Here is a 13,925-nt window from a genome sequence, read left to right as displayed (position 1 = left end):
GCTCTGCATGCACATGGAGGAATCTCACTGGAAGCTCCCGTCACCCCCAAGAGCAGTCAACTAAGGCACATCTGTGTTAGCACATCAGCCAGAGCACCTCAGCTACACACTTCTTTAGCACAGCCTTGGGCACTTCTGGCCTGAGGCACCCAGCAATGTCCCAGGCAATTCCCAAGCGCGGTTCAGGACTCAGCATGGAGCTGAAAGTCCTCCCTGTGGGTGCAACCCCTCCGTTTTGGAGGCTGCGTGTTTAGTAAGGAACGTAACACCAGACCATTCTGATCCCAAAGTCCCCAAATAAGCACAGTTTAGTTTAACACAGATGCAGACCTAATTGCTGCCATGACAAGTGCATCGCCTCTGTTAAGGATGTCACTGCTGATCCACTACCCTGGAAAGAAGGGGCTCCGACATCCCAGTAACACCAGCTGAGGAGACCCCAGGGTTTAAGTTAAAACTCCGTGTGAGTGAGATGTTTGACTACAGTGGCAAACCCAGCCCAGATCGTTTATATAACCACACTTACCTTCCACAAAGGAGCGCACAATGCATGAGCCAGGTACTGTTATGACTCTGCAGTAATTACATTCACTCTAAATACCTCTAAAATATTCGAAACAGGCAGTGACTCACTTCACACGCTGCGTCAGGGAGCCCGGCGCTACTGAAACACACATTTCAGTCCTGTTTCTAGAAGCTTTTCCAGAAACCACATATTCTGTCCCACAGCAAGAGGCTCACCTTCCAAATCAGCGCTAGAGGCAGCGGAAGCGTTGACAGCAGCAGGAGCAAAGCTGGTTGGGCTGGCATTTATTGCTGAGGCTGAAAGAGTTTTTATGGCTTCTGCTTCTACTTCAGTAATGATTTCTAGCATTCCAAACTCATTTAAACGGAACTGCAGGTAACAGAAGAAAGCAGGCAAATAAGCGGTAGTAAATGGGCTAGAAAAGGGGACAGAAAGGAATAGGATTCCCTGAGAAGCAACTAGGTATGGGACAAAAAGAAATGGGTGTATGTACATAGAAAAGCAATAAAAATCACTAACAATAAAAATGTGAAACACGAAACTCTTCCTCAAAATGCCAGCAGTGGGCCCCCAGAACCCCAACGGTGCATTTCACCGTCAGAGGAGGAAAGCAACGTTAATTCTACCTGCTTTGATGTGTTCCCCTTATAAATCCCAGACCTCTGACAAACGCACCAGAATAAATACCTGCAGAAAACCGATTCGGCCCCAAACCTTTGTTCTGATGGGTCAAGTTCATCCAGCAAAGCACAATTACATTTATTGCAATTATCAGATACTGCAACCTCCCTAAAATCCCGGTGCAAGCAGGAATCACGCGGCTGTTGAAGGAAAGGCCATGCTGCAGAGAGAATGATGCAGCACATGTTCCCAGATGATGCTGGCCGAGCTTCGCACACCTCGGAGCATGGCTGGGACTGCGCAAACGCAGTACGCATCTGAACAAACCATCTCTGAACGGCCCAGAAACACACCTAACGCCCTGCACACGCGCCGTCTGCCCTACTGCAGGCCAAGAGGAAACTGAGATGCAGAAGAAAACCCCTGCAGACACGCAGGGAAGTGCTCAACCCATAGGGTAGCCTGGAAAAAAAACGGTATGTGTCTGACTTCAGAGATTCTATCATTTAAGCTTAAAAAATGTCTTGGGCTAGGAACACACTTCATGGATCCAGATAAAATTAGCAGTGTGCCAAACAGCGTCAATGCGCATCTTTTATTAGTCCCCATCTGCAAAGGCAATCAAACACACACACACACAAAAAGACTAATCTGAAGATTAGTCACTCCTTGATCTTCTCCACGGTCTGCACTACAGAGCTGCTGAACTCCAGAACGAGAGGCAAATACAGGGTGGGTTGCATTTGCAAGCTCTGCTCCAAAGCTTTTATTCACAGCAGTTTATTAGCTTGAGATCTTTTCTCAGCCATCCGTTCTTCACTCAAACCTGGCAAACCCAGATTAAAAGCGTGTGCTTCACCTCTGAAGCAGGGCTCCTCGTCGCATTGAGAAGCGCCGCTCTTCCTCTACTGCTGCATGCTTCCTGGTCTCCAAATCCTGCCTCCAGCCCCCACCAAAGCCTCATCCCAAAAGTTCTTCCCCCTCCTTCCTCTTTTTGATCTGAAGCCTGTATTTGTTGAGGATTCAAAGATGCTGGACCTGCTCCTAAAAGCTCACTTTTTCCTCTGCAGCCCCTAAGACACGGAGCACCTTTTTTATTTCACCAAGACGAGAAACAGCCCATTGCAAAGAAACGATACTTTAAGCGGGCCTCCGCGTTTCCTGGAGACTGGCTGTTGTAAGAGAAGCAACCTCTCGCTTTTCCCCAACGCCAGAGGAGCAGTAGCCTAAGGGTGCAGGATCTCAGCGGTTCCTCGCCATCGCTGCTGAGGACAGCTCAGCACCGTGAGCACGAGGTCAGCGGCGGGAGCACCTCCAGAGCTCTACGTGCCATTAAGCAGCAGAGCGAGCGCGAAGCCGAGCTCACAGCTGGAGGTGGGGAAGGGTGCCAGCGCCACTGTGTGTCACCAGGTTAGTCTCCGGGGTGGACTCGGCTGCGTAGAAATCAAGGGCTCAGATTCAGCCCAAGCCAGGGAAGACAAGAGGTTTTTATCTCTTCCTTTTATTATTTGGTGCCACGTGAACTGGGAAGCCCAGCCCAGGACCCCAGAAGCAAAAGTTTGCTATGAAAAATGACCGGCATCGTTATTAACAGTCCCTGAGCTGTGCTGAGGACTGGCTGACCTATGGAGCCCACCTCCGGTTTCATTCACTGGCTCTTCAAGGCAATATCCTTCATCCTGTAGTTCTGGAAATAACTGTTTCTACCAGAACTGCTTCTTCTTTTACATATAGAAATGAGATCAACATAGCCCATTTGTTAATGTGAAATTCACACAAACTCTCCAAAAATAATCTGTCCTTGCTGAGAACTTTTGAAAAGGGAATTCAGGGAAAATGTATTTAATTGTGCATGCAAGAACTGGAATACAGCAGGAAGAGGAGACAGGCAGGGAAAAAAATATACTGCAAAAGAAAAAAAAAAAAAAAGAAAAAAAGTGTTTGGCTTTTTTGCAGAAAAAAAAAGTGTTTGGCATCTTAAGAATGAAGCAGCTTCCTGTGCAGCCAGTTATCATGCTCCAGCCAACACTGCTACCACACTTAGCAGCCATGGTATCAGTGCTCTTATAGTTTGTCATCTAATAGAAAATAATACAGTATTATTTGTTTTCTTCCAGTAGGTACGGTGGTGCTTTGCTGGTTCTCTACTATTACAAGGAACCAAAAGAGGTGAAGCCGTTTCTGCAAATGCACATTACTGCTGGTTAAGAGAAAACCCGTGGCAATACACTGCTCAGCTCTTTTAAGCAGCAAAAGTATAATGACTGAAAAAACACAGCAGAAAAGTTACGCCACTGCAAAATGATCATCCAGAGGGCCTCCTAGAGAGTCAGTGGACCCAATTCCACGTCTGTTTGGTGGGAGAGCAAAGCCCTGATCTCAAAATACTCCAAGCATACAGGTTCACCCATGTTCTCTGCACATTTGCAGGCAGAAGCATTTTCCTCGCAGACTAAGCGAGATCGGGCAGCCCATGTAGAAGACTTTTCTGCACAACTGGGAGAGGGGAGGAAGGGGGAGACCGTCAGCTTTTTTAGGAGGTGAAGGACCTGATTCTGAATGCCTGATGTGATACCAACAATACGATTTTTTTGTGAGCTCTCCAGTCCCTTCAGCTCCAATTTATTTCAGTCGAGATTGATTTTTTTCCCAGATTGAGAACTCGCCGCCTTGAGGCCAATTTTATGTATTCATTCCCAACCATCAGAAGTGCAATCACACTGAAATAACAGCTGCAGGTAATTTGGGAAACAGTCAACTGACACTCACCTCCTCCCCCCTCTACCACAGCACACCTCGTTTGCGACCATCAGATCTTGGTTCTGATTTACATGAGAACTGCACTGGAGACATTACCATGAGTATGTCAGATACAGACAGCTGTCAAAAGCTGCAAAAAATAACCACTGGTGTGAAAAGAACCTAAAGGCCCAACCCCACAGGTATTCACTCATGACAAAGTGTCTCTCGTGCTGGGCTGAACTTAACGGGGTTTCTTGCCCAAATATGTTGTATGGACGTGACCAAGAATTAGGAAGATCAGGCCCATAATTTCTAACAGCAGAAAACAATTCTTTTAAAACACTTCCTACCTTTAGAAATCAATCGAGCAAGAAATTAGAAAGGGGAAGGAAATATCACCAGGCTTTCAGAAACATCCCTAAACTTTCAGCACTTGCTTGGTAATGCCAACCCATCTGTTTAAAACAAAGTCTTTTCTCTGCACAGATCTTATTTGCAAACTAGAGCATATATTGGAAATTTTTTTGCGGTGCCAAAGGCATGGTGGCCGCTCATTTATTGTGTTCCTTGGTTTCTTACTTGTATGTTGCTACCAGGCAAGGTACCAATGCCGTCTTTCCAGTCTAAGGCACTCAGTACATCGCAGTCTGCTGCCGGGACGGTGACGATTCTCTCCGAGACATTCTGTTCCATCTCTCTGCTTAGTCTTTGGGATCTTTATTTAATTTTAAGAAAGAAAACTAGGGCTTGAAAACAAAACAAAACAAAAAAAAGAGGCAGAGAATAAATCCTGGGTTCTCTGGATTCAGTGGGAGTTTTGGTCTGGATATTAGCAGTACCAGGATTTAAAATGACAGCATCACAAATACACAGGAGCATGCACAAACTCACATCCCACATCCACTGTGACCAATCTGTACAACTCGTGGAGTAGCAGCATCTGTTGCCAGGTTCCTCTGTACTGCCGCAATGCTTAGGCTCTACGCTAGAAATCCTGTAAAGCTCTTAAAATGCTTTTGGTGCACGCACTGCCCTCATCTCCCAGCAAATGAACTATCCGGCTCCGTTAGAAGAGCTGACTAAAAGCCATACAACTACCTGGGCCCCCAGTTCCCAAATATTCGATGATTATTGTGGCAGACACTAAACAAACACCATCAATTAACTGTACAGTACTGCCCTTTAAATGCAACGTGAATATTTTCAATCTGTGAACATCACTGCTTGCCTACAAAGACCAGATTCCCAACCTCCCCTTGAACTGGCAGCACTGCTGGATTTTAGGGGTGTGAGCTCCCGGATTTCAGCAGTGCGAGCTCCCGGATTTCAGCAGCGCGAGCAAACCCGCTGCTCAGTTCCCCAGAGCAGAGCCCAGGTGATAGGTGTAACTGCATTTCTGCCGAAATGGGGCAGAACTGCCCCGAGTGGGGATCTCTGCTCCGACTTCTGAATTCCCAAGGTCGACAAGGTTGCTCTGAGCTCTTAACCCAGCACTAAAAGCAGGCACCATCCAAGACCAATTTGCTCGATCTGCCTCTGGCAGACTGTTTCTCCCCGTGAGTACTGAAAAGAGCTTTACAGTGACAAGGCTGGGGCAGGTTTTAACCACCGGGTGCTTAAATTTGGGCAGGCCAACTCCACTCCTGACCTGACGTCTTCCACGTGCTAGACCATCTGTCTGCAGGCTGGGAGTGCAGGTTTATTCCAGCCAAAGGCAAAACCACAGACCTGATGCAGGGTAACTGACGACGTCTGAGCATTCCTGAGGCTCCAATTCAAGCACACCGGCCCTCTGTGATGATCTTACTGAGGCCAAAAGCAGGAAAGATGCACGTGGACTGCACTCCCAGGTATCCTGGGGTATCACGGTCTAATCCCTGCAGGATTTGCTTCTTTTTTCTCCCCCAGGTGTAAAAATCCAGCTACTTACAGTCCTGCCGAAGCGTGAAGCTTAGCAGCACGTATACGGTCCAGCGGGATGGGGCCAGGAGGGTGCAAGCGGGAAGCAGCAAAGCTGTGGGCACCCGCTCAACTCCCAACGGTCTCAACGGACCTGTGGAACCTGGAGACGCCCCGCGGCACCCCCAGCTACCTGTACAGAGCCCACCCGCCCCCAGCTCCACGGAGATTCACACCCTTTCAATTAAATTCTGCTCCGGTACCGTGGTATCGAGCGACCGCAGCCGAAGGTTCACTGTACGTTAATATTTGATGTAGCCCTGTACGTCTGTAAACACTAATTTGTAGCCTACGCTTTGATGCCAGTTCCAACAAGGACAAAAACATCGCTTTTTAGATGTTATTGTTCGCATTCAGGCTCTAAAAATAAAGAAGCTGCAACACCAAGACTATTTAGGGAGCTCCCTCGGGGACGAGGGGTTTGGAAAGTAATCGGACAGAACCCGAGCAGAGGTAATTAAGCTGCAGGGTTTATTTAAAACGGGACCAGGAAAACTGTCAAGAAGTATAACAAACCAAACTATCTCGTACTACCCGGAGAAGACCCGATATGATAACGGGCCTTTTTCATCTCTTGTGTTTTATAAATCTATTAAAAGCCCTAGAAAAATGTAATGAAGAAATTACTGTTCTTATAATGCTCCCTACCAGTACAATCTACAGTAAAACCAAGATAGCCCAATAAAAGGAAGCAAACTGTGCAATTAAAGACAGCGGAATCTAACTTGAAACATTTTGAAGAGCCATGAAGAGCACAAATGCTTCCCATTTGTCCCTATTTGCGTGATTGCTTTTCATCCTCAACATTAGACGACTCAAACAATGCAAAGGAAGATATAGAAAAACTACGATGAGTCATTCAGTCCCAAGGTGGAGATTCAGATTTATTAAATGATAAACGACTAGCGTGCTGGCAGAGATAACAGTTCATAATTAATATGCTACCACCCAGACCTCTGTGCTTTATCTTTAGATAGGGAACCCATAGGAAGAGGAAGTCAGAAATACTCGTTTCTGCCACTGAGCCACACTGCAGCCTTGGGAAACTGCTCCATCATTCCTGTAGAGAACCTGCTTTGGCTTTTAACATCCATCTTGCCTTAGCATGGAAAAAAAAAAAAAGAAAAAAGAAAAAAGGCACGAGTTCATACAAACAAATAAAAGCGTGAGGGCTAAATGGGTGGACTGGGGTTCATTATCCTTCCCTGTACACCATCAGACCTAACGGGAAGAGAAACATTTCAGCAGAAACTCCATTTCACATGCTGCCAGCTTGACTGCCAACAACATGAGGATTTCAGGGTCTTTATATAAGGGTAAAATGTGAGAAACACAGCGGGGTAATAAATCCAGAGGCTGTAAATCAAGTAACAACAATCTTAAGTTCGCAGCCCTTCTGGCTGAGCCTCGGTATACCAGCAGGCAAAATTCCGTTCGAGAAGCAGCTGGCATCAAGGAAACCATTTGATATTGTGCTGCTCTGGGAATAATCCACTTACAAATCACCCTTCTTTCCCGAAACAGAACGGGAAACCTAGCAAAGCTGGGCATTTCAGTCAGTGCAATATATATGTGCTCAAGCAAGCTGGGATTCGGAGCTCTGTGTATCCCCAGTTTCCTGTAGGATTTGGTAGAGTTATCTAACACCCAATATATTATACCTGCCATTCATTCTTATGACGTTAGTGGAATTTAAACAGGGGGGAAAAAAAAATTTAATGACTTCTCGCAGGGCACAACTAATCCGGTCTCAGGAGCTGCTTTGAGAACTTACCAGTTCAGACAAAAATTGTTTGCCTGTCCTCTGCTATGACGATGACTGATGATCTTTTACTTACCCATCAAAAAATATTACTCACCTCAGGCAAGTAATATTTTGCAAGGCTGAACTAATACCATTACCAGAAGCCCAGCCTCACCTCCATCAGCCCAGCCAGGGATTGAAATGAACTTTCAGAGGCTGCAATGGAACTGCACGACCACATTTCAAAAGAAAGCGTTTGTAGCCACCAGCAAGCATTTAATGGCATGAGTAAGACATAGCTGCTTTCGCTATCTGCTATGTCAACGAAGGGAAAAAAAATGGGCTTACAGCACAGGTATGAATCGAGGAGACACAAGCAGGTCATGTTTTAGCTCTGCCACAGGACCACAAAGACAAACTAGTTTGGTTTTAGGGAGTTTGCGGTGTTCATTTGTTCAACACAGATACTGCAAGGTCACTGGAAACACGCACTAATGTATGGATTATGCCTACCTGTTATTGTGCTGGGAGCCTAACAGACAGGCAGCGGGGCCACACGACTTTAATCAATTTATACGATCAGTCAGCAATATTGTGAGTTCCCTCTAAACCTAGCAGCTGAGCCTGGTATTAAGCCCAGATCAGCACCACAGCTCATAAGCTGCTGTCTCTTGTTTCTTGACACAGGCGTGCCAAATTGAAACAACAAACAAAAAAAAGCAACACACACACGCTTAGTTCAGCTGACACAAGGAAGCAGCTGCACAGGCTGCTGGTGGCACGAACACCCGTTCTGCGAGGAACCTCTCCTGTTCCTCGCACAAACCCACCCTGGCGTGGGAGCGCTGGGAAGCGAGCAGGTGGCACGGCACGGCACGGCACGGCACAGCGCTTTGCTGCCCCAGCTCACATGTTCCCAATACCACCCTTGGATCACGTGCAATAGCACTCCCTTTGCTACCTTTCTCTTTACATTCGTGTGACATCTCGACGTCAGCAACAAGTCTTCCTCCTGCCCTTTTTCTTGCAGAAGGTGAAGGAGGCATTCGGCGCCAGGCTGCAGAGCCTCCTGCCAAGAGAAGGGAGGGCGCAAGGAAGGCACAAAACCTCCTTTCACGTCCGCAGTTAATGCCTGCTGTCAGCGACACGATTAATTTCATTTTTATAATTTCATTTTTATAGCTTTCATTAAATTCATTACTGTCAAGCTTCTTCTCCCCAGCTCCTCGTGCTCGTGAAAAATGGGGGTTCTGGGGAAGGGACCAGGCACTGAGGAAGCACAGCAGGAACCAAAATGCCTTCATCACCGTGCTCCATGTGGTTGAGGCCGAGAGAAGGCTGTGCCACCACTGGTCCCAGCCTCTCTACCAAAGAGAGCCACTTGTAACCCCACAGTAGAACCACTTGTAACCCCACAAAATACACACCCAGCAAGGAACTGCAGTGCCACACAGAAGACGGACCCCACAACTACTGCCACGTTCACAACCCCTGGAACGGTGACCTAAAATCTTCCCGGTAAGATACTCTACGTTTTGCCATTTCTAAATCTGCACTCATTTCTACAACGCCAGACGCAAGATCTAAATACCTTCCATCGCTCTTGATCAGAATTATTTTCACTCGGAATGTAACGACCTGTAAGGAAGCTTTAAGATTTGCGATTCAAGAGAAAGTCAATTTTGCGGCAACATAAAAATTGTAGTGCTGGGGGAAAAAAAAAAAGTGGTTCTTCTAATGGAAAACTAAAAGTTCAGCCACCGCTTAAATGTTTAACTAAGACACAAGGAATTAATTTCGCAATAAAACATGCTCTTAAATGGGATGTAGTTAATGAAAACAAGAGGAGCATGCCGTTACCCGTAACATCTTGTTGTCCTCCAACGTGTTGATATCTACGGTTGCGTGTTGGCTGCAGGCTTCCAAACAGGAATTTTAAAGGGATGTCAAAGCTCTGCACTAACTGTTTGATTTGCTTCTGTTCTGACGCGACGTTATTACATCGTGTTTTACTGAATATTCATCTTATGCTTTTTGGGGGAAAAATTAAGGTTGATTATCTCAACCCCAAACGGCTGGCATTAAGGCGACTAGTATTAATCTCCAGAACTACCCGCACCTACAGCAAAACAGTTTTTAATGTGTCATACTGACATCAACAACAATTGTTCCCTGTTGAGTAATGCGTGCTTAGGTCAAGTGTCTCAAAAGAAAAAAAAATGCACAGAACTGACAAAGCACGATTCAGAGTACAAATAGGCGTAGGCTTGCTGTTCAGGCCCATTTGATGCTGAAGTCAATAGGCACAACGAGCCAGAGTGCCCATATTCCGTGTACATAACTGTGCAACAAAAACTGCAAACCAGATTTCTTTTCTCCAGTATTTGTTTTCTAAATAGCTTGGTATAGTATGCAGTCAAATTGTTATTTTTAGATTTAACATTACTAGAGAATGAAGGAAGTAAAGCACAATCTGGCAGAGACGGCCATGCAAAAATATCCAAACTTCTCTCAGTGAGCTGTATATACAGGGGGAAAAAGAATCAGAAAAAACAGTTAAGCATCACATGCCTTCTTTGTGTTGAACACAATGCAGAACTGCAAAAATATTGTTGTCCCTGCTGGAGCAAAGGTTAAGTCAAAAAGGGACCTTCTTAGAAAACCATCTGAATATGAAAAACTTAGTGTTTAGTCAAGGAACTAATTAAACAAAAACCTAAAGAAGTATTTTTTCAGATACAAAACAAACAAACAAAAGACTTGCAAACATATATTTTCCATCCCTCCTCTTCCATCAGAAGTTTCAGAAGGAATAAATGGGTAGCTATCACCGTCGCAAAGGGTGAGCAGAGGAAGAAAGCTCGCAAATTTCATCAGCAATGTTGCTGTATTTTAAGTGCATTGTTGACTAAATAACAGGTTAAAGGCAAGTGAGTGACAACCAAACGAACAGGTAAACAGGTGAGGGCCTCTGCCTTTTTTTGAAGGGGGAGAAAAAGGAAAACAAACCCACCACCTTCACAGAACTGGCCTATTTTCTATGCATTTCGTTTATTTATTTGAAAACTTCTTATGCGTTCCAGTCCTGTGCTACCTCATTTGCAAAGCTGCATTGTGCCAACCTTAAATACATCCTCCACAGGAGGGGATGGATTTCCAGTGCCGAGAGGGAAAGGGGAGCTGAGGCTCCTGCCCGCCGCTGTCCCACTGGCCCCAGGGATTGCCTGGGAGCGCAGCACGAGGTGCAGAGCAGCTCCTTCGGCACGGCAAGGGAATTCAGCGCTGCCAGGGAAGAGGAGGCTGAAACACCCATAGCTCGCCCCCTAAATTCACAGCAGCTATGTTCTCCTGGCCCAGCTCCTCACCGTTCAGCTTCTGGAGGCACCAGAAAGCAGCACCACGGGGCCCGAACTTGGGCAAGCCGTCCAGGGAAAAAAAAAAAAAAAGGCCCAAATCAAGAAACCAACAAACTACAGGTAAAGAAAAAAGAAAGGGACACAGACCCACAAAGACCCGGAGCGGCAGGACCACAGGAGGGGCTAGCGCGTACTGTTTGAGAACCCACTCTGATGCGGGCTGGGAGCCAGACGCGGCCCTGCAAGCCTTCCAAAACTCCCGTCTCCACGAGCCCCGCTGCAGAAGCGGATCCGTCACCCAGCACCCACCAGCAGCGCCCGTCCTGTGCCAAGGGGATCCCGGCTCTGCACCGCGCTGCCGCACGCAAGGCAGCGCCGCTCTGCCTCCTGCCACACTAGGACGAGCTCTGCTGTCGCTTATGTTCAGGTTTCTTGCTTAAATCAAGCATTTTGTTTAGTTTAAAAGCTACGGCTATCAAAACAGATGCTGTGTGTTTCATGAATACAGCTTTGACCCGTTTGCTCAGATTTAGATTTACCACGCCTTTATCCCATCATTTAGCCTGATCAATCAGAAAATTAAAAAATAAAATAAAATAAAATAAAATAAAATAAAATAAAATAAAATAAAACCCTCAAACAAGATAAGCCAAAAGGTGCTAAACCTAAAAATCGAATGGCCTTTCCAAGGAGGGAAAGTACTTTGCCTATAAGCTGAGCCAGCCTCTGGAAAGCACTCCGCCAAATTTCTAAGTGAAATTGCAGAAGAGAAGGAATTAAACTTTAAAGACAAATCCAACTATCGTGACAGAAGCTCAGCTGCCACCTCTGCAGTGACGGACACGTGGATCTGACCCTAGACGGGCCATGGCAGATCTCCAACCGGGATGTTCTGCTCAAAACCGTGCCACCACCGGAGCGTACCAGTCTGCCCATCGAGATGTTTCCAGCACCTTTCTGTAACGAAAGAGAAGCACATCTGCACTCACACTTCACCTGCGGAGCAGTCAGTGCTACTAATTAGGAAGGACGGGGTTTGCTGGGATCCCCGGTCGCTGCGGCTGCTAATTGATTCCAAGCGCCGAGCTGCCGGCTGCCAGCGTCCATTACCAAGTAAACAGTTGGTCATTTTTCCTCCTGGTCTCTGATCTAATTCCTCTACCCACTGTGCTACCCTCTTCCCTCTCCCCTGCCTCGGGTGGCACGCGGCACTGAGACACGCTGCTGGAGGCTTGAGAAAGACGGGAATGGATTAAACACCATTAACTAGGGGAGAGAGGGAGCAGGGTGTGTGCGGGGCAGAACTGACACCGTAATTCAGAAATCTCCTCGTTATTCTGCAGATTATAAACACGCACAGCAACTGCTGCTGCATTTCAGTCGGGTTTTGACCCGGTCTGCGTTCTCCTGAAGTTCAAATCCTGCAATTGTAACGATGGAGCTTAGGTCTCCCAGCATCAGGCCTGCTGCACATCTCACCTCTCAAAAAATACCACAGCTCATATGGAAAAGGACAAGGGGGTGACACTGAGGCTGCACCCTCAAATTCATACCCCCACAATACAACGTCATCGCACTTGGAAGTGTTCAGACTAAAAGCTTTGCAGGATGATAGAAGAGAGGTAAAGAAGAGAGGTAAGGGAGAGCTGGACCTTCTCCTACCGATAAAACAACAAAATTTCAATTTGACCGTTATAAACCAAAATCGCAGATGCTTTTCAAAATAAATTCCAGGTGCTACTTTACATATAATCAGTCTAAAGATGAATGGTCCTACCACTTCCTTAAAATTCCAGCAAATAAAGAACTGGTGGAAGAATGTACAGGCAATCGGGGCCCAGCACACAGCATGCCTGAGGCAAACAAAACACACCCTCCGGTCAGGAGAAGTCAGCCGCTCAGGAATTGTCTGCAGAATACACGTGTTCGTAACCACTCACCATCCCGCAGCTTACCTATTACGGCAATAAACCAACGAAGGCAAGAGGAATTAACTCCGGCCAGGAAAAATGGAACTGGTGCCGCGCAACCCGTCCGTTGGTTGCACCGACCTGAACGGGGCAGCGCACAACCAGGCTCCGGTTCCATCTCCGTACTCACGATAAATTACAATTTATTTGACACACGTTCAGCCTTAACGGCATTACTTGCAGAGTTAAGGTGCAATCAATTTCAGGCCAAAACCAGAGCACAGAGGACAAAAACGTCCCCTGTTATAATTGCAGCTGTAATTACTTCATAAGCCTACGATCCAGCAAATCACCCTGGGGACTCGTACTAATTATTATTCCGTATCTTACGACGCCAGGTAGAAACTTTCACTGAGGAAAAGGCTGTCCCGACCCCGAAAAGTGTGCAGTCTAACTAGACTGGGCGAGGAAGAGCAGGGAAGCGCGGCTCTGGTGCTAACGAGACGGCTCAGGACTGCCGTTAAGCGCCCGGCATCAGACGAGTTTCCAGCATCAGGCACCGGTCTCCTCTCCGTTACGTTTCTGTCTTATTAGACAATAAGACACGTACCGGAGAGGTCTCATGAGATTCAGCACTGAATATCAGAGCTCTTTATCCCTTAATCCCAACTACAGACAAACGTGTGTAAGGATGTGTTATTTTTTTTATTATTATTATTTTTTTAAAACTCATCTAGGCAGCATTTGAATGAATTACAGGAAACGTTTTCGTATTAAAAATCTAATCCAATTCCTTGCAGCGCTGAGTGTCAATAAAACTGTCCTAATCCCATTCTTCTGCACATCAAACATCATTAAGATCGTCCCATGCTAATCTTTATGTGGAACATTGATCATTATTTTTGAAGTTTTAAATTTATCCCTGTATTTATCTGGCACCGGCCTCCCCTCTGTTCATAAAATCTTGATGTTACTAGTTCTCGCCTTTTCTTCTGGAGAATTTGCTTTCGGAAAGCTTGACGGCATTATTTCCTCATGTCAAATCTCTATTTCCAAACTTAAATCTT

The 13,925-nt window shown here is 46.3% G+C and overlaps 1 protein-coding gene across 11 annotated transcripts in view; it reads right to left on the bottom strand.

Moving 5' to 3' along the window:
* Positions 1-13,925, bottom strand: part of LOC106045142 (lethal(3)malignant brain tumor-like protein 3) — a 51,226-nt gene that overhangs the window by 36,317 nt on the left and 984 nt on the right. The window contains exons 1-3 of one of the 11 annotated variants that reach the window (XM_013195498.3): positions 5,820-11,509; positions 4,469-4,635; positions 742-895 (exon numbers count right to left, since the gene is read on the bottom strand). The exons of 2 other annotated variants lie outside the window; for them this stretch is intronic. In XM_013195498.3, coding sequence (XP_013050952.2) covers positions 742-895; positions 4,469-4,582 — 268 coding nt within the window. In that variant the 5' untranslated portion in view covers positions 4,583-4,635; positions 5,820-11,509. Of the gene's footprint in view, positions 1-741; positions 896-4,468; positions 4,636-5,617; positions 5,776-5,819; positions 11,510-13,925 lie in introns of those variants that run through there. 8 more of the 11 variants (XM_013195497.3, XM_013195495.3, XM_013195496.3 and 5 more) reach the window with 8 other exon arrangements.

The sequence above is a fragment of the Anser cygnoides genome, chromosome 24, assembly GCF_040182565.1.
Source record: "Anser cygnoides isolate HZ-2024a breed goose chromosome 24, Taihu_goose_T2T_genome, whole genome shotgun sequence".
NCBI classification, from domain to species: Eukaryota; Metazoa; Chordata; class Aves; order Anseriformes; family Anatidae; genus Anser; species Anser cygnoides.
Note: the sequence above shows the minus strand (reverse complement) of the source record. Positions and strands in the feature narration are given on the sequence as shown.